We start from the raw sequence: 18,189 nt of genomic DNA, 5'->3' as shown, positions 1-18,189 counted from the left end.
CAGTTTGATACACAGGTAATTTCTTTAGGTGCTTCTCAGCCATTCCTCAGGTGAAAATTCCCTGTTTAGCTCTGTACCCCATTTTTTAATAGGGTTATTTGACTCCCTGGAGTCTAACTTCTTGAGTTCTTCCTATACATTGGATATTAGCCCTCTATCAGATGTAGGACTGGTAAAGATCTTTTCCCAATCTGTTGGTTGCCATTTTGTTCTGTTGACAGTGTCCTTTGCCTTACAGAAGCTTTTGCAGTTTTATGAGGTCCCATTTGTTTGATTCTTGTTCTTAGAGCATAAGCCATTGGTGTTCTATTCAGGAAAATTTCCCCTGTGCCCATGTGTTCAAGGTTCTTCCCCATTTTCTCTTCTATAAGCTTCAGTGTATCTGGTATTTTGGTTTTTGGCTTTTTTTTTTTTTTTTTTTTTTTTTTTGCTTTTAATTTTTTTGAATTTATTTATTTATTTATTCATTTATTTATTTATTTATTTATTTATGGTTCTTTTGGATTTGGTTTTTTCGAGACAGGGTTTCTCTGTATAGCCCTGGCTGTCCTGGAACTCACTCTGTAGACCAGGCTGACCTCGAACTCAGAAATCCGCCTGTCTCTGCCTCCCAGAGTGCTGGGATTACAGGCGTGCACCACCACAGCCAGCTCAGTGTATCTGGTTTTATGTGTAGGTCCTTGATCCACTTGGACTTGAGCTTTGTACAAGGAGGTAAGAATGGGTCGATTTGCATTTTTCTGCATTCAGACCTCCAGTTGATCTGGCCCCATTTGTTAAAAATGCTATCTTTTTTCCACTGAATGTTTTTAGCTCCTTTGTCAAATATCAAGTGACCGGTAGGTGTATGGGTTCTTTTCTGGGTCTTCAATTCTATTCCATTGATCTTCCTGCCTGTCTGTACCAATACCAAACAGTTTTTGTCACTATTGTTCTATAGTACAGCTTAAGGTCATGGATGGTGATTCCCCTAGGAGATCTTTTGTTGTGGAGAATCTTTTTGCTATCCTGGTTTTTTTGCTATTCCAGATGAATTCGAGAATTGCTTTTTAGCTTTATGAAGAATTGGTTTGAAATTTTAATGGGGATTGCATTGAATCTGAGGTTGCTTTCAGCAAGATGGCCATTTTTACTATATTAATTCTGCCAATCCATGAGCATGGGAGATTTTTCCATCTTCTGAGATCTTCAGTTTCTTTCTTCAGAGGCTTGAAATTCTTGTCATACAGAACTTTCACTTGCTTGGTTAGAGTCACACCAAGGTATGTAATATCATTCGTGACTATTGTGAAGGGTGTCATTTCCCTAATTTCTTTCTCAGCTTGTTTATCCTTTGAGTAGAAGAAGGCTACTGATTTGTTTGAGTTAATTTTATATCCAGTCACTTTGCTGAAGTTGTTTATCAGCTTTAGGAGTTCTCTAGTGGAAGTTTTGGGGTCGCTTAAATATACAATCATATAATAATCTGCAGATAGTGATAATTTGACTTCTTCCTTTCCAATTTGTATTCCTTTGACCTTTTGTTGTATGATTGCTCTGGCTAGGACTTCAAGTACTATATTGAATAGATAGGAAGAGAGTGGGCAGCCTTGTCTGGTCCTCAGTTTTAGTGGGATTGCTTCAAGTTTCTCTCCATTTAGTTTGATATTGGCTACCGTTTGCAGTATATTGCTTTCACTATGTTTTGGTATCGGCCTTGAATTCCCGATCTCTCCAAGACTTTTATCATGAAGGGATGCTGAATTTTGTCAAAAGCCTTTTCAGCATCTAATGAAATGACCATGTGGGTTTTTTCCTTGAGTTTGTTTATGTAGTGGATTACATTGATGAAATTCCGTATATTGAACCATCCCTGCATCCCTGTGATGAAGCCTACTTGATCGTGGTGAATTATCGTTTTGATGCATTCTTGGATTCAGTTGGCCAGAATTTTGTTGAGTATTTTTGCATTGACATTCATAGGAAGATTGGTCTGAAGTTCTCTTTCCTTGTTTGGTCTTTGTTTGGTTTAGGTATAAGCATTATTGTGGCTTCATAGAATGAGTTGGGTAGTGTTCCTTGAGGTTCTAGTTCATGGAATAGTTTGAAGAGTGTTGGTATTAGCTCTTCTTTGAAGATCTGCTGGAATTCCCCACTAAACCCATCTGATCCTGGGCTTCTTTTTGATGGGAGACTATTAACAACTGCTTCTATTTCCTCAGGACTTAATGGACTATTTCGATGATTTACCGATCCTGTTTTAACGTTGACACCTGATATGTATCTAGAAAGTTGTCCATTTTGTCCAGATTTTCAAATTTTGTTGAGTATAAGCACTTGTAGTAGGACCTGATGATTTTTTTGAATTTCCAGTTTCTATTGTTATGTCTCCCTTTTCATTTCTGATTTCATTAATTTGGGTAGTGCCTTTGTACCCTCTGGTTAGTCTTGCCAAGGGTTTATCTATCTTGTTGATTTTCTCAAAGAACCAGCTCCTGTTTTTGTTGATTCTTTGTATAGTTCTTTTTGTTTCTATTTGGTTGATTTCAGCCCTGAGTTTGATTATTTCTTGCCATCTGCTCCTCTTGGGTGTATTTGCTTCTTTTTGTTCTAGAGCTTTCAGGTGCACTGTCAAGCTGCCAGTGTAAACTCTCTCCATTTTCTTTTTGGAGGCACTTAGAGCTATCAGTTTTCCTCTTAGCACTGCTTTAATTGTGTCCCATAAGTTTTGGTATGATGTGTCTTCATTTTCATTAAATTCTAAAATGTCTTTAATTTCTTTATTTCTTCCTTGACCAAGCTATCATTGAGAAGAGCATTGTTCTATATCCACGTGTTTGTGTGTTTTCCATTGTTTTTGTTTTAACTTAAGACCAGCCTTAGGCCCTGGTGATCTGATAAGGTTCATGGAATAATTTCAATATTTCTGTATCTGTTGAGGCCTGTTTTGTGACCAATTATATGGTCAGTTTTGGAGAAGGAACCATGAGGTGCTGAGAAGGTATATTCTATTGTTTTAGGATGGAATGTTGTATAAATATCTGTTAGATCCATTTTGTCAATAACTTCAGTTAGTTTCACTGTGTCTCTGTTTAGTTTCTGTTACCATGATTTGTCCATTGTTGAGAGTGGGGTGTTGAAGTCTCTCACTATTATTGTGTGGGGTGCAATGTGTGCTTTGAGCTTTAGTAAAGTTTCTTTTATAAATGTGGGTGCCCTTGCATTCGGAGCATAGATGTTCAGAATTGAGAGTTCATCTTGGTAGACTTTTGGTCTACTTTGACCAGTATGAAATGTTCCCCCTAATCTTTTTTGACAACTTTTATTTGAAAGTCAATTTTATCCAGTGTAAGAATGGCCACTCCAGCCTGTTTCTTGGGACCATTTGTTTGGAAAATTGTTTTCCAACCTTTGACTCTGAAGTAGTGACTGTCTTTGTCACTGAGGTAGGTTTCTTGTATACAGTAAAATGTTGGGTCTTGTTCATGGGCATTTCTTTCTTTAGGTTAGGGAAGTTTTCTTCTATAATTTTGTTGAAGATATATACTGGTCCTTTAAGATGTAAAACACAGTTTTGGTTTTGTCATGTTGTACTAAGTAGCCAAATCCTAGTTACTTTGATGGAGAAAGTATAGCCTGCAGAATGCTGCAGAAGCTATACAGCTATAAAGCTTCTCTAGGGTTTCGTTGAGACTTAATTCAATAGTACCCCTAAAAATGTAAAGTTTGTTGCCTCTTCATGTAGTTATCAAACTACAGCTATTACTGCGATCTAATTTTAGAGTGTTTTGCCCCTTCCCCTCCCCTCTGCTCCAAAGAAGGAAACACTGGACTCAGTTAATTCTATTTCCTCTAATCCTAGAGCTAGGTGACCCTCAGTCTACTGTCTGTTCTTGGAATTGCTTATTCTGGACAACTTCACCTAAACAGTACATGGTGTGGTGTTTTGGTTAGTTTCTTCCTGGCTTTGAGGCCCTTCTTAGGATAGTGTATGCTACATTTTGTTCACTCTTTCATTCATTGAGGGATCCTTGGTTTTCTTCTCTACTTTTGTGAGTGCTGCCTCTGTGGACTTGGGTGTACAGATGCTGAGTCCCAGCCCTCAGCTCATGATAGTCAGGATGCTTACCTTGGTGGCTTGTATTGAATTTATTATTTGTTTCTAGAACTTTTTTTTTTTTTTGATTTGTTTTTTTCCAGACAGTGTTTCTCTGTATAGTCCTGGCTGTCCTGGAACTCACTCTGTAGACCAGGCTGGCCTTGAACTCTGACATCCGTCTGCCTCTGCCTCCCAGAGTGCTGGGATTACAGGCTTGCGCCACCATGACCCGGCTAGAATAAATTCTTAATAAATGTGATTATTTTATGCATCAGTTGAATGTACCTTTCTTTGTTGTTTTGCTAATGACTTGTTCAGTGTTTATATTTCTTTCATCCTATGGTCCTGACATTAGACAAAAAGCAAATTCAACTATTTTCTTATTTGAGTTTAAAATGGGTTGTAAAGCAGCAGAGACAGCTGTCAACATCAGCAACTCCTCTGACCCAGGAACGCTGAGGCAGCACAGTGCGGGGCTGGGTGAAGATGTTTCACAGAGGAGAGGAGTCCCTGAAGATGAAGAGCACTGTGGCAGCATCAGAAGCTGACAACGTGAGCGGTGACCAACAGAGCCAGTCTTATACCTGCAGAAGTGGTCGGAGAGCTCGGGGTGCACCAGTCGACGGCCATTTGACATTTGAAGCAAATTGGGAAAGTGTAAAAGCTTGATAAATAGTTGCCTCTTGAGGCAAATGAAAACCACTGTCATGTCATTCTTACTCTATACATTAATGGACCTAGTATCTTGGATTTCAATCTATGCCAAAAAATGGTTTACATACAACCACCAGTATCCACTTGCATATTTATCCATGAGGACAGAGGTTGCCCCTTGCAGGAATGCTCATTTCCTGTGGAACCAGTCCCCTCTGACAGTGGGGACTTGTTTGGACCATCTTGTGCAACTGAACTGAGAAAATGATAAAAAGAGACCACACCTTGGCCAAGCCTGCTTAATAGTATATCTCTCTCTTCTTTAGTAGTTTTAAGTTAAATCTAAAGTCTCTGTCTCTTTATTTTCAGATGGACTTCAGGGCTTTCCCCTCAAACCCCAGTTCTACTGTTGTCTCTAAGTCATTTGGGCTACTTTTAACAATTTAAGTTTATGTGTGTACTTATAATCCACATTGGTATCATACATAATATAAAAACATAAGTATGTATAGGTAACATAAATACATTGTATTACTTTTCTGTTGCTTTAATAAAAGACATTGGCAAAAGCATCTTAAGGGAAGAACAATTTGTTTAGTTTGAGGTTCCAGACCTTCATGGCAGTGAAGTGTAGAGTAGTAGGAACTATAGGAAGAGTAAGAATCACCTCTAGAGATATACCCATTATTCTCCAGTCTCAGTCTGTGTTTGTGAATTAAGTTACAAACTGCCTCCCCCAAAGGAGCCATGAATGCTGCCTTGATGAAGATAAGAATCACCTTTTCCATGACCACCAACAGAGATTGCCATTTATAAAAGCACTTTACAGTTGGGTTTGGCTCCATGGAAAATGAGATTATTACAAAAGCCTCTAGGAGCCCCAAAAGGAAAATGTGTGCTCTGTGGCCTGTGTATGCTTTGAAATCATCCCCAAGATCCTGGTGGTGAATTGTGTGAGGTTGTAAAAAGGTGGAAACTCACCTGAGTATGTTTAAGATATAGGACCTTGGGACTAAATCACCACCACAGGAATGCGGGTGGCTTGTCAGACAAGGGAAAGAGCTTAGAACACAAAGACAACTTCTTTCCTGTAAAGTTTTGTGTTGTCTCAAAGACTGCCCACCAGAAGGCATGACCAGTTGTAAATCCTTGAAGCTCAGAAGTGTGAACTAAATAAACTTATCCTCTGGTCCTCTGGAACTGTGTGTTAAAGCAAAACTTTGCTCATCAAGTTCTCAAGTTCTCCAGGCTCCAATATTTTACTGCAGAACACAGAACAGAGTCATACTAGTGATAACAGGCATTAGCCTAACAGCATGCCTTCTTTTTTTTTTTTTTAAGGTTTTTTTGGATTTGGTTTTTTTGAGACAGGGTTTCTCTGTGTAGCCCTGGCTGTCCTGGAACTCACTCTGTAGACCAGGCTAGCCTCGAACTCAGAAATCCGCCTGCTTCTGCCTCCCAGAGTGCTGGGATTACAGGCGTGCACCACCACTGGCTGGCCAGGCCTTCTTGCTTTAACATTTGATCTATAATTGAAGATAACATTCCTAATGTGGCTGGTGTATACTAAGTGACTGTTGGGTATGACTAAGTCTCAGCAAGTCTTGCTCTAGGCTGCAGTGCTTCAAGGCCCTCTTCAGTCTTTACTAAGAGTAGTCTTGGAATTCTCCCTACTCTTTCCACTTTTCTTGAATATTGGTTGGTGCAAAATGAGTGGGTAGGAGTACCTTTCAGGCTGAGAACACAAAACTGGATAAGGGCTTCTTCTCCTTCCCCTCTCTTTTGATTAGACAAGCTCTCACTACAACACATAGGCCAGTCTTAGTTCTGCCCAGACTCAGGTTCTGTTCTTACATCCTCACATCCCCAGCCTGTAGGTTAGTAGGTTTTTTATATTTATCTTTTACAACTTCCTGTTTGAGCTGTAGATTTCAAGCAGTGAAAGACTTAAGTCTAACAGAAGAACAAAGAAAACAGTAGCCAGGACACACTAAAAACACACAGGGTAGTGGGGTAGTGGTGGTGGTGGGGAATAGTTATATGAAAGTATTAGATAGTCTTGGGGAAAACCTTGACATTTGGAGTCTTGTCTGAGTGACCTTTATTATCTTAATCATGGATTATACTGTGAGAAATGAGGCGGTGACCTTTACATGCTCAGCAGTTTTAATAAAAAGCTTCCTTAGTAATATTGATAGATGAGGTCATTTATCAGTCTCTCCATACCAGAATATATACTTTTAATGCATTTCCCAATTCAACTCCTTAACCACTGGTACCACAAAGAACCCATCCTGAGATCACCAGAAGCTGGGTTTTGTAATGCTGGGGGAGGGACTCTGGGCTGTCCTAGACAAGTGCTTTGCCAGGGAGCTATAGACTTGGCTCTCTTACTTAATTTTTAAATTATGACCCATCACCAACCAACTCTGAATTTCCTAGTGTTTGTGATGTCTATATAGGGCATAGTTTATCAGTACTAGTTTCTCCCTTTTTAGGAAGTAGAAGAGTAGCAGAGATCAACAAACTTTCCCTGAGGAAAGCCAGAAAGTAAACATTTAGATTTGATGGGTCACATGCAGTCTCTCTTTTGAGGGATGTGGCGTGAATAGGTGGATATATTTTAGGCCACTGTTTATAAATATAAAAACCTACATAGCTTGTGGACAGTATATTAATGGGTCATGGACTAAATTTAGCTCCTGAACACTAGTATGCTGCATTAACATTCTCTAGAGCAGGAGTTCTCAACATTTGAGTGGGGTGGGTAGGGCGTCAAATGACTTATTCACAGGTGGCCTAAGACCATTGGCAAAACATTATGATTCAGATAAGTAGCAAAGCTACAGATATGAAATATCGACGAAAATAATTTTATAGTTGGGGGTCACCACAACATGAGGAACCGTATTAAAGGGCCTCAGCATTAGGAAGGGTGTCTCACTGGGAATGCTGACAACCCAGTAGTTGGCTCATGCCACAAAGCTGGCATGCTTTAGCAGTTACAGTCTAGCCCCAGAAATGTCCTAGTGAGCTGTGGGTCTTTAGTCAATAACAGAAGCCTGAAAATGCTAGTTCTGAAATCAGTGGAGGTAGTGGCAGCAGCAACAGGGTAAATCAACTCTATGGCAGAGAGGGCCAGGCTTGAAAAGGGCAACTTTTCTTTGTTCTGTCATGGCCCTTCTCTATGTGTGCAAGGATAGGTCAGTCAAGCAGTCAGGACAGCGGCTACTCAGCATGCTCATTTGTGGCAAGTTGATGGGAGACTAACCGTCATGTTTCTGTCCCATGACATGTTATAGTCATAGGATATTATATAAGGGAGGCTTCCTTGCTCGGTGTGTTTTCTGCAGTGAGAAACACTGTACAGTATAAATGAAAGATTGTACAGTATGAATGGCCTTTAAACCAGGTTCAGAGATGAGATACCTTAGTGGTTAAGAATGTTTCCTGATCTTCCAGAGGACCATTTTCCAGAATCCACATCAATCAGCTTAAAACCGCCTGTAACTCCACCTCCGGGGATCTGATACCTTTTTTCTGGTTTGCTGGCACCTGCACTCATGTAGCATATACTCATACATGCACATAAGTAAAAATATAATTTTAAAAAGACCTTGAAATCAAGTCAATAGAAGCCACATTAGTTGGGTGTATTCTGTCTCAGAAGAAATGGATAGTAGCTATTGGTCTCTGTGTTGTGAGACTTTTGATCTGATTCCCATGAAGTAATGTCAAAACTTTTACAAAGGTTGGATCTCATGTATAAGTAGCTGGAGAGTTTTATAATTAGATAAATTCAAAGAAAGAAGCTGCTAAATCCTCATTTTTAAATAGGAAAAGATCTGTTCCCGGGAAAGAAACTTGGGTACCAGGAACTTGGTTAAGCCCTTTAATACCCACCCATTATGGGACAATGGCAACCTTCTGCCTAAAGTAGAAACTTTAGGGTTCTTTGGAAAGTCAGTTGGATGGTCTTTTGCTTAGGCAAACACGTGAAGAAGTGTTTTCTTGAAGTGGACACAGATGAAGGACTAAGGCAGACTCATAAAGGAATGTTTCACTGAAGCAAACAGAGGAGAGAGGATGTTCTGCTAAAGCAAGCATGTGAAAGGACACATTATGGATTCTTTGCTAACAACACATATGTATTGGTCCACCTTACATTGCATGGTTGAGCTGCATTTGTCAGGATTCTATAGAGAGAAACACACCCAACAAACTTCTAGAGATGTGCTGCAGTTTCTTGTTGCTTTTGCGAACTTGAGGTGATTGGCAGATTGATATGGAGGGCAGGTGCTGTTTGGAGGGTCTAAGTAGGACTTACAGACAGTGATGGAGGCTGATGAGCTAGGCTCGCTTACAGTGCTTGCTGTGCAATGTTTGTAGGTCTCTCATCTTCGCTGATCTTTGCTTCCCTGAGAGAGGCACTGCCTGGAACTTCTGGTGTTCTTCCTGCTGACTTGTGCCTAGGCTGCTGATTCGTAATACTGTCCCAACCCTACTGGTCTGTACTGCTGGTGCATCCGTGAAGTGTTTGTGAGTGGATTGAGCTGCCGTTGCTTACCTGTGAACTGAACTGCTGATTTCCAGACAGCGTAGTTTGCTCCAAAGAACCTTTCTAAACAGGTCAACTTCCCCTGTATCTTTTCTTTCCCACTATCTCTGGTGGGTGGTAGGTTAAAAGGGAGGTTAAAACATTTAAGAACCATCATTAAAGATAGGTTTTGAAAAACTTAAAGTTACATTAGCTTCAGATAGTTGGTGAGTCTTTGCTCTTAGTTACAATGCTGGGTGTATACCTCCTCAGATTGCCCCGTGTCTTCTCTGAGCCAAGATAGGAAGGTGCAGAGTGAGGGTTCACTTACCAGATTTTCTGACATTGTCATTTGATGGTTCACTAGAGTAGAAGCCAGGAGAATGGATCTGCTCTAGGATTTGCTGAAAACATGGAGGGTGCTTGAGGGAAACCTCAGGACAGGGGACCTGAGGAACTGCTCATTTCCCCAAGGGAGAGCTCATCAAAGAACCTAATCGGGAGCATACCTGCAACCTTCAGCCTTCAGGAGAGGGGGAAAGCTAGTATAAGGTGTGCAGGTCACAGGTGGTGGCGTGTAGCCTGTAATCTCAGTACGTTAGGGTCAGGACAGGAGGATTAAGTTTGAGGCCAGTCTGTACTCCACAGTGAGTTCTAGTATAGCATGAAAAACAGTAAGGCCTGTCTCCACAAACATAAGCAAAAGTGTTTGGCTTGGAATCTCCAGGACAAGGGGGGGGGGGATGTAGAGGCAGAGATGCAGTCAGTTTACAGCTGTGAGATCCTGTGTCTGTCTCTCATCCCCCTTCTATTGTCTGTATAGTTTTCCTGTGAACTTTTGCTTCCAGAACTCTGAGCAGGTGTTTGGATTTGGTCTTAACAAATCTGCAGTCATCTGTAGATCTTTCCCCTTCAGGACAAAGTTGCAGAGAAGAAGCTGCAACTACAACTACTGACTTGATGAGAACTTTAGTGGTGTGGAGCGGTTGCAGGGAGTTATCTTAGGCCTTTTACAGCCCAGCTCTGTATATAACCTCACAGATCCCTGACTTCGACCAACCTAAGAACGCTTTCAGACAGCATCAGGTGTCTGTAGCTTAGATTCCCCAGCTTTGCCTGATGTCTCCACTAATGTATGTTAATCCTGATTTATGATTTATTTTGTTATGTAAAACTTTATGGAACTGATTTGGAGTTGGTAACATGAGCCTGTGTTCCCAGGACACATGTCACAAAATATGAAAGACTTACTGTCTTGGTCAGGGTTTCTATTCCTGCACAAACATCATGACCACGAAGCAGGTTGGGGAGGAAAGGGTTTATTGAGCTTACATTTCCAGACTGCTGTTTATCACCAAAGGAGGTTAGGACTGGAACTCAAGCAGGTCAGGAAGCAGGAGCTGATGCAGAGGCCATGGAGGGATGTTTCTTACTGGCTTCCTTCCCCTGGCTTGCTCAGTTTGCTTTCTTATAGAACCCAAGACTACCAGCCCAGGGATGGCACCACCCACAAGGGGCTAGGCCCTTCCCCCTTGATCACTAATTGAGAAAATGTCCCACAGCTGGATCTCATGGAGGCACTTGACCAACTGAAGCTTCTTTCTCTGATACCTCCAGCCTGTGTCAAGTTGACACACAAAACCAGCCAGCACACTTAGTTAAGTTTGTGAGGATGGTGAAATGAGGAATTGTGGGTAGTTTTCCCCCTACTTTGTTTTATCTTATCCAGAATACTGTTTGTCCTACTATCTTTCCAAGTATCTCTGTCAAGCACCTCCCTGCTGTTTATGATGAACACGGTGTAGGTATATGGCTGTTAGACTAATAAGACTATCAGTGGCTTACCCTGATTTTTCCCAGAAAGGAGGCTCTGCTGGTAGTTTTGAGGGAAGGAGGGCAATTTCCAGTCAGGATTTTGGTTATGTGTAGAATGCTGTATTCTTGGCTTTAATTACGTCACAGAAAATAATGAAGTAATATTAAAGTACAGTCATCCTTAATATCTTCCTTATATGATGAGACCTGTGGAGCTTTTGCTATGAAGTGTGTTGTAAAATCCTTTATCATAAAGCTGATTCCCTATGGGAAATAGTGTCATTGTTGAATAATTGAGATTTGTTTACCTGAGGATTTGGTATAAATATGTTGTAAAAGAAAAGAGTAAAGCAACGAGAGTTTTAATAATAACCTGAAAGAATGAACCATTAAGTGATCTTAACTGATTTTTACAAGGGTTGAGTCAGCCAGCCCTCACTGACTCTGGATTTCCTGTTATGCTGTGAGCTTGTCTCGAGTTTAATAGAAATCATGAAAGTGATCAAAGTGGGATATTCCTCAACTATTCTGTTTCTTGATCTTCAGGATCCTCAGTAGTATCCAGGAAAATAAAGGGTATCAGAGTCCCCAAGCCCTGAGCCATTCTCCTTGCTACTCTTCGATTGGGTCTTCTGTCAGAGTAGCCCCTGAATTACGCCTCTGGTTTATACTTGACCTGTTCTAGCACTTGCATTGTGTTATGGCAGATTGGTTACTTAAGACATGAAGCTCTGGGGCTGGAGAGATGGCTTAGTGGTTAAGAGCACTGACTGCTCTTCCAAAGGTCCTGAATTCAAATCCCAGCGATCACATGGTGGCTCACAAACATCTGTAAAGAGATCTGATGCCCTCTTCTGGTATGTCTGGAAACAGCTATAGTGTACTCATATAAATAAAATAAATCTTTTTTTAAAAAAAAGACATGAAGCTATGTAAGAGATAGAGTGCTGGTATATCTCCAGTTTTTAGCACAGTTCTTGATAATATATAAAACTTAGAGACAGGTGCTAAGAGAATGACTCTGGAAGGTATTTGAGTGTGACCAAGGCTATTATCAGAGTATGATTAACAGTGTGTTGTTTTAAAATGACAACAATTTTGTACTTTAGTGATGTATCTGAACTTCTTTGAGGCATCGACATCTAAACTGGTTTTAGAAACTCTTAGCTAGGGTTTCCATTGTTGGGGGGGGGGGGAGAAACACCATGACCAAAAAGCAAGTTGGGAAGGAAAGGGTTTATTTGGCTTGCATTTCATATTGCTGTTCATCATATGAGGAAGTGAGGACAAGAACTCAAAACAGGGCAGGAATCTGGAGGCAGAAGCTGATGCAGAGGGGTACTGCTTCCTGGCTTACTTCCCATGACTTGCTCAGCCTGCTTTCTTACAGAACTCAGGACCACCCATGATGGGTTCTTATAGAACTCTCCCCCCATCAGTCATTAATTAAGAAAATGCCTTACAGCCCGGTCTTATGGAGGCATTTTCTCAGTTAAGGTTCCCTCTTTTTAGATAACTCTAGTTTGTGTGTCAAGTTGATATAAGACTAGCCAGCACAAGCCGGGCGGTAGTGGCGCACGCCTGTAATCCCAGCACTTGGGAGGCAGAGGCAGGTGGATTTCTGAATTCGAGGCCAGCCTGGTCTACAGAGTGAGTTCCAGGACAGCCAGGGCTACACAGAGAAGCCCTGTCTGGAAAAACCAAATCCAAAAAACCAAAAATGAATAAATAAATGAATAAAAAGACTAGCCAGCACAGAAACCAAGCTTTATTTCAGAAGGAAACTTGTCCCTAGCCATCTAGAGCAGGATGCCTGACCCTGTCCTCCACAACTAATTGGAGTCCTGGATAAGCTGCACATTCTGTTGGTGGGTACATTCTAGTGGTGATACCTCCCTGGGCATTTGATAATTTTCCTGACTGACAACAGCTTTAAACACAAAGTTTCATTTTTACATAGTATTTTTTTAAAGTGCATGCAAACATAGAGTAACCTGTATATTCAAATAACTGTTTTTACAGGAAGGACGATAAAGACTACGCTTTAAAACAAATAGAAGGAACTGGAATTTCTATGTCGGCCTGCAGAGAGATAGCAGTAAGTGAAGCTCTTGTTGTTACCACATCAGCTGATGTCGAGTGTCCATCGTGTAGTTCTCTGCTGTATTTGCCATCATATGAATTGAAAGCTGATAAATATTTTTCATTCTAAGTATTTCCAGAAAATGCAGTTTTTAAGAAGGAGAAGTGAAGGTGTCTTGTAGTTGCAGAGTATACATTTATTTATTTGGGGTAAATATAGCTAATTCTTAGAACTCCTGTTGTCATTTCATTCTTGCTAATTCTTGGTAATGAATATCAGCTATTATATAAACTTAACAGTTCTATTTGGCTGGAATTTGTGTCTTTATGTATACCAGTTAAAAAATCGGATTCTGTTTGATCTATTGGGATCTGCTGGGATTCTGTTATCACCATTTTGTTCATTTTTCTTTGGAAGCACAGCTTTCCATATTGTAACTAGAATCTCCTTACTCCAAAGGAAGTATTCTCATGTTAATACATTGTTAGTAATTATGCATAAACTAAACATTGTGTCCTTGATTGACTTGAGTTTATACTTTTATAAAGCTATGGCTCTGGGCTGTTGGGATGGCTCTATAGGAAAAGGTGCTGCTGCCGAGAGGCGTGACCTGAGTTCAGTCCCCAGACCTGTGCACTAGAATGAGAAGACCAACTCCTACTAGTGTCCTCTGACCTTTACACACACAATTAGGAAAAAAAAGTGGTTCACATTTATGTTTCCTGACTCTGTAATCAGACCTTGAAGGGTGTGTGCCACAGTCTCTGCCTATGTTACTGCTTCAGTCTTCTTGTCCAGATGGAAATGTGGCTTTTATACTCTAGAAGTACTAATTTAAATAATTTCACTCATTTACCAAAGTCACGCTAATGTACCTTCAAAGGTCAGCCATTTGTTGACAGGACATTAAAGTAGGAAAAATGAAGATTCACAAGTTTGAGTATTTTTATACTACTGGTAAAAGAGACTCATGAATCTTAATAGTACAAATGAGTAAACCCAGTGTCATGATAGAGATAATATTGGAAAAGGAAAGAATGCTTGTTTGTTGGGTAGAGAGTTGGCAAGCGATGAAAGACATGTGGAAGAACCACTTCCATGGACCCAGCCATTCAGTTCTCTTCAGCAACCCAGAGCAATGGCAGTGACTGGTATAATTTTGGATGGGCTGCCATATCTGGCACTGGGAAGAATCCACTCAATAGGCCTTGATCCATTAGATTGAGTTTTAATAATTACACACACTCAACACACACTCACACTCTCACACTCACACATATTCATGAATGGTATTTTATTACAGATGCCAATCTAATTTGCACACAATTATATATTTTAAGAAATACATCTGAATATCATGAAAGTGAGACATTGAAATTTACATTAGTAAACATAGAAATTGATTTGGGACTATTTAATTTGACCTTATTGCTTATCCAGAGTCCAAAGGTTGTGAGCAAATGCTAATAACTTTTAATTATACTCTTTAATAAAGCTAAAAACTAGAGGTTTTTATATGGATTTTTAAATAACGTTCTCAGTTTTGGTTAATCTTTCCCCTATGTCCTGCTGCTATGGATGGCAGTGGATGATGGTGGAGACCAGACCAGACAAAAGGTCTTTTTCCAAAAATATACAGATACCGCATCACTATGGAGCACAAAGGGGCCCCCAAGTGACCACCGACCCCTGGGACACCTCAGCAAGCCAACAAGAGACCTAGAATGCCAGAAACTATATACAAGCTCCAGGTACCAAACAAGCCTTTGCCTAGTTAGTACCTAACTGTGGAAGGACAGAGGCACTTTAAGCTAACTTGACTCACAGGGCAGAGGCAAGTGTCTCCATAAATGGCCTTCATGGTGATGTGGCTCTGAGAACCTCTGAGAGAACAAGACAGGTGACATGGACATGGAACAGTGAAGGAGTTCAGGGAAGACCAAAACAGATCTCCTGCCAGTTCCCAGGGCAGTCAGCAAGTGGATCATGTGGGGTTTGGAGACTCAGCTGACAGAGCAGTAAAGCATCTGGATCCCTTTGTTTAGCCACTCTAGCAGATGCTGGCTTCTAAGCTTCCATTTGCATGTGAGATGCATCTCAGTTAACTAGCCTTCCACTCTTGACGTCTGAGATAGGGTTTTTATACATCAGGGATGGTTCACCAAATTCTATTCTACATATACAGGTCGGTCTGAAACTGAACTTCATTAAACCTTGCTTTGTGATGTTAGAAGTCAGGCTACTTAGGACTGTTGGTGGGATCAAGTGACTGGAAGGGACACAGGGAGCTTTTAGAGTGCTGATAATGTTTGGGTCTTTTTTTGTTCTGGTTTTGGTTCCAAGGGAACCAAATGTGAAATATCTTTGGATTCGGCATTTGTAGTTCACCAGAACTATTTATTTGTTCCATGGCATGATCATGGTCAGTCATAGGATAGCTGGTAGGAATGGCTTCTCTCCTCCTGGGTGGGACCCAGGGATCACATTCAGGTGGGCAATACGTGCCTTTAATGTACTGAACGATCTCATGGCCATGCATTTATTACTTTTTAAAAATACACTTGCAATTAAATAAAAACATTACATTAAAATTAACCAGATCCAAAGTCTATACAACTTAATGAACTTAAAATGGCCACAAAATGCTTTTGTAGATTAATTGGATTTTGGATCAAGGGTGCTTGCCTTTACAGATATCTCAGTAACTATAAATGCATTTACACACAAATAAATTGCAAAGTGTTTGGTTAACCTATCTGTCACAGTATTCTACATTTTAACTTGTACAGGGATTTTTAGTTTAATGCAATACATTTACAACTTTTTCCTTTTATGGCTGTTTTCTCTGTTTGGATAAAGAAATCTTTATTAGTTCCCAGGTTCAAGAACTGTGTAAGCATAGGTCTGTCTCTAGAGTGTATCTGCACCACTGACGTTATCTAGTCTGCCACTAATACCAGATTTACAGCCTCAGTGTCATGTAGAGTAAAGCTACTAGCTTTACCTGTTGTTGAGATTATTTGGGCTATTTAAGGTCCTTTGTGGTATTCTGTGGGGTTGTTTGGTTGGTTGGTTAGCTAGTAATTTTAATTTCTAAAGGGTGCCTTCTAGAATTATGACTTGGATCAATAAATCATAAATTGATAGAGAAAATTGATATTGTAGTATTGTGACTTTGAAGTTAATGGAAAGGCATACTTTTTATTTTATAAGATTTTTTCAATATTTTAATTTTAATAGACATTAGTGTAAAGACTGCTTTATCTCTGTTAATTTTATCATTCATGAATGAATTTTAAAAACATGAATCATGTTTTTCATATTGAAATGGTTATTTTAAATTTCAACTTTCAGGGATTTTTTTTTCTGCTATATTCTAAAATAGAATTACTTTTCTTCATTATAATTTATATTGTATATCCCTAGACCTGTCTCAGTTCCGAGGTGTTTTTGGTGGTTCCTTCAGGCTTTCCAGTGGAACAGTTGTACTTCCTTCCATCTTTATGCTTTGGTTTGTCCTTTCCTGTCCAGAAGCACAGGCTAGGCTAGCACACAGCACGGGGAGAGGGGATGAGGAGGTGGCTTACCTTAGGTGTGATGTTAGCTCTGGACTCTATATGGCTGCCATCAGTTAGCCTAGGAAGTTTAAAGTTCTTTTTAAAACAAGTTCTCAGAAGAATTTCTTATTATCATTCTGTTTCATCACACATTTTCTTCTATGTATACTTACATGGCCATATTGTTTTCTTTGGTTAAGTTGATCAGGTGCATTAATTTCCTGGAGTTTGTTGCTTACATTGCTGATATAGTCTGCATTTGCTTTGCTTATACATTGATGGTTTTGACTGACATCATTAAGGATTTTTACATCTGTGTTTCTGTGAGGTTATGAATCTGAGATTGCTATAACTTATAAAGTAAAACCTTTATTTTTCCATCCTGTATTATCTGATATTAGCACATAATTGATATTTTTCCTTAAGCATTTAGTAGAATTCACCCACCAGTGTATTTCCTTAATAGAGTTCTTTAGATAGTATGCTTTCGCTTGACATATTTCATGAAATTTGTCCATTTTAGCTAAGTTGTTGAGTTTCTTAGTGTGTAAAACTGTTCACCCAGTCCCCTGCTGCTTCTCATTAGTGCCTTCTGCTGCTGCTAACTCATGAGTGTTGGCTTCCTCCACTCCTCCTCTTACCTCTTTTCTGCTTTGGGCTTGTGTTTCTCCATTTTGCTAAGTGGAACCTTGGTTCATTGCCTTGGAAGCTATTCTTTCCTACTATAAGTATTTACAATTATAATTTCCCTCTAACCTGTGTTTTACTTTCTTTTTTTTTTTGTTGTTGTTGTTGTTTGTTTGTTTTGGGTTTTTTTGTTTGTTTTTTTGGATTTGGGTTTTTCGAGACAGGGTTTCTCTGTATAGCCCTGGCTGTCCTGGAACTCACTCTGTAGACCAAGCTGGCCTCGAACTCAGAAATCTGCCTGCCTCTGCCTCCCAGAGTGCTGGGATTACAGGCGTGCACCACCACCGCCTGGCTTGTTTGGTTCTTTAATAATATTTATAATATTTATTACAGATAAAAATCTTAGGACTCCTGTTGCTCGTTGTGATGTATTGCAGCAGACTAGGCTGACATACACCAGCATGGCCTAGATCTCCTGCAGTCATTCTTCAGGAAACATTTATAAAAGGGGAGGGGATAACCTTGGGGGTTCTTCAAAGCCAGGACATCATGACGCTCTCATCTTGTGTTTGTCACATTCCTCTCCAAAATTTTCTGTGGGTTGGAATCCCTTTAGTTTAGGGATCTGCCCAACTGTGCAGTGGGTATCAGCTGCCCACCAATATTCCTGAGAGTGTGATAGAAGGTGTAGGTTCCATGGTTTGTCTGCTTTCACAAGACACTTCTCCAACTTCAGCATCTGTTTTCATCTTTTTCTAAGATTGAAAAAGGTTGAAGTTGAAGAAAGATTCTTCAGATTAAATATTTTTTGGAAATAATTTTGCCATAATTAAGGTTC

General features: G+C 40.0%; 1 protein-coding gene across 2 annotated transcripts in view; it reads left to right on the top strand.

The window, feature by feature from the left end:
• Cdk8 (cyclin dependent kinase 8) overlaps positions 1 to 18,189 on the top strand; it is a 76,154-nt gene that overhangs the window by 15,417 nt on the left and 42,548 nt on the right. For both annotated transcript variants that reach the window (XM_052168710.1, XM_052168709.1), the window contains exon 2: positions 13,107 to 13,182. In XM_052168710.1, coding sequence (XP_052024670.1) covers positions 13,107 to 13,182 — 76 coding nt within the window. The remainder of the gene's footprint in view (positions 1 to 13,106; positions 13,183 to 18,189) is intronic.

Source organism: Apodemus sylvaticus, chromosome 22 (genome assembly GCF_947179515.1).
Source record: "Apodemus sylvaticus chromosome 22, mApoSyl1.1, whole genome shotgun sequence".
In the NCBI taxonomy this organism is placed as follows: Eukaryota; Metazoa; Chordata; class Mammalia; order Rodentia; family Muridae; genus Apodemus; species Apodemus sylvaticus.
Note: the sequence above shows the minus strand (reverse complement) of the source record. Positions and strands in the feature narration are given on the sequence as shown.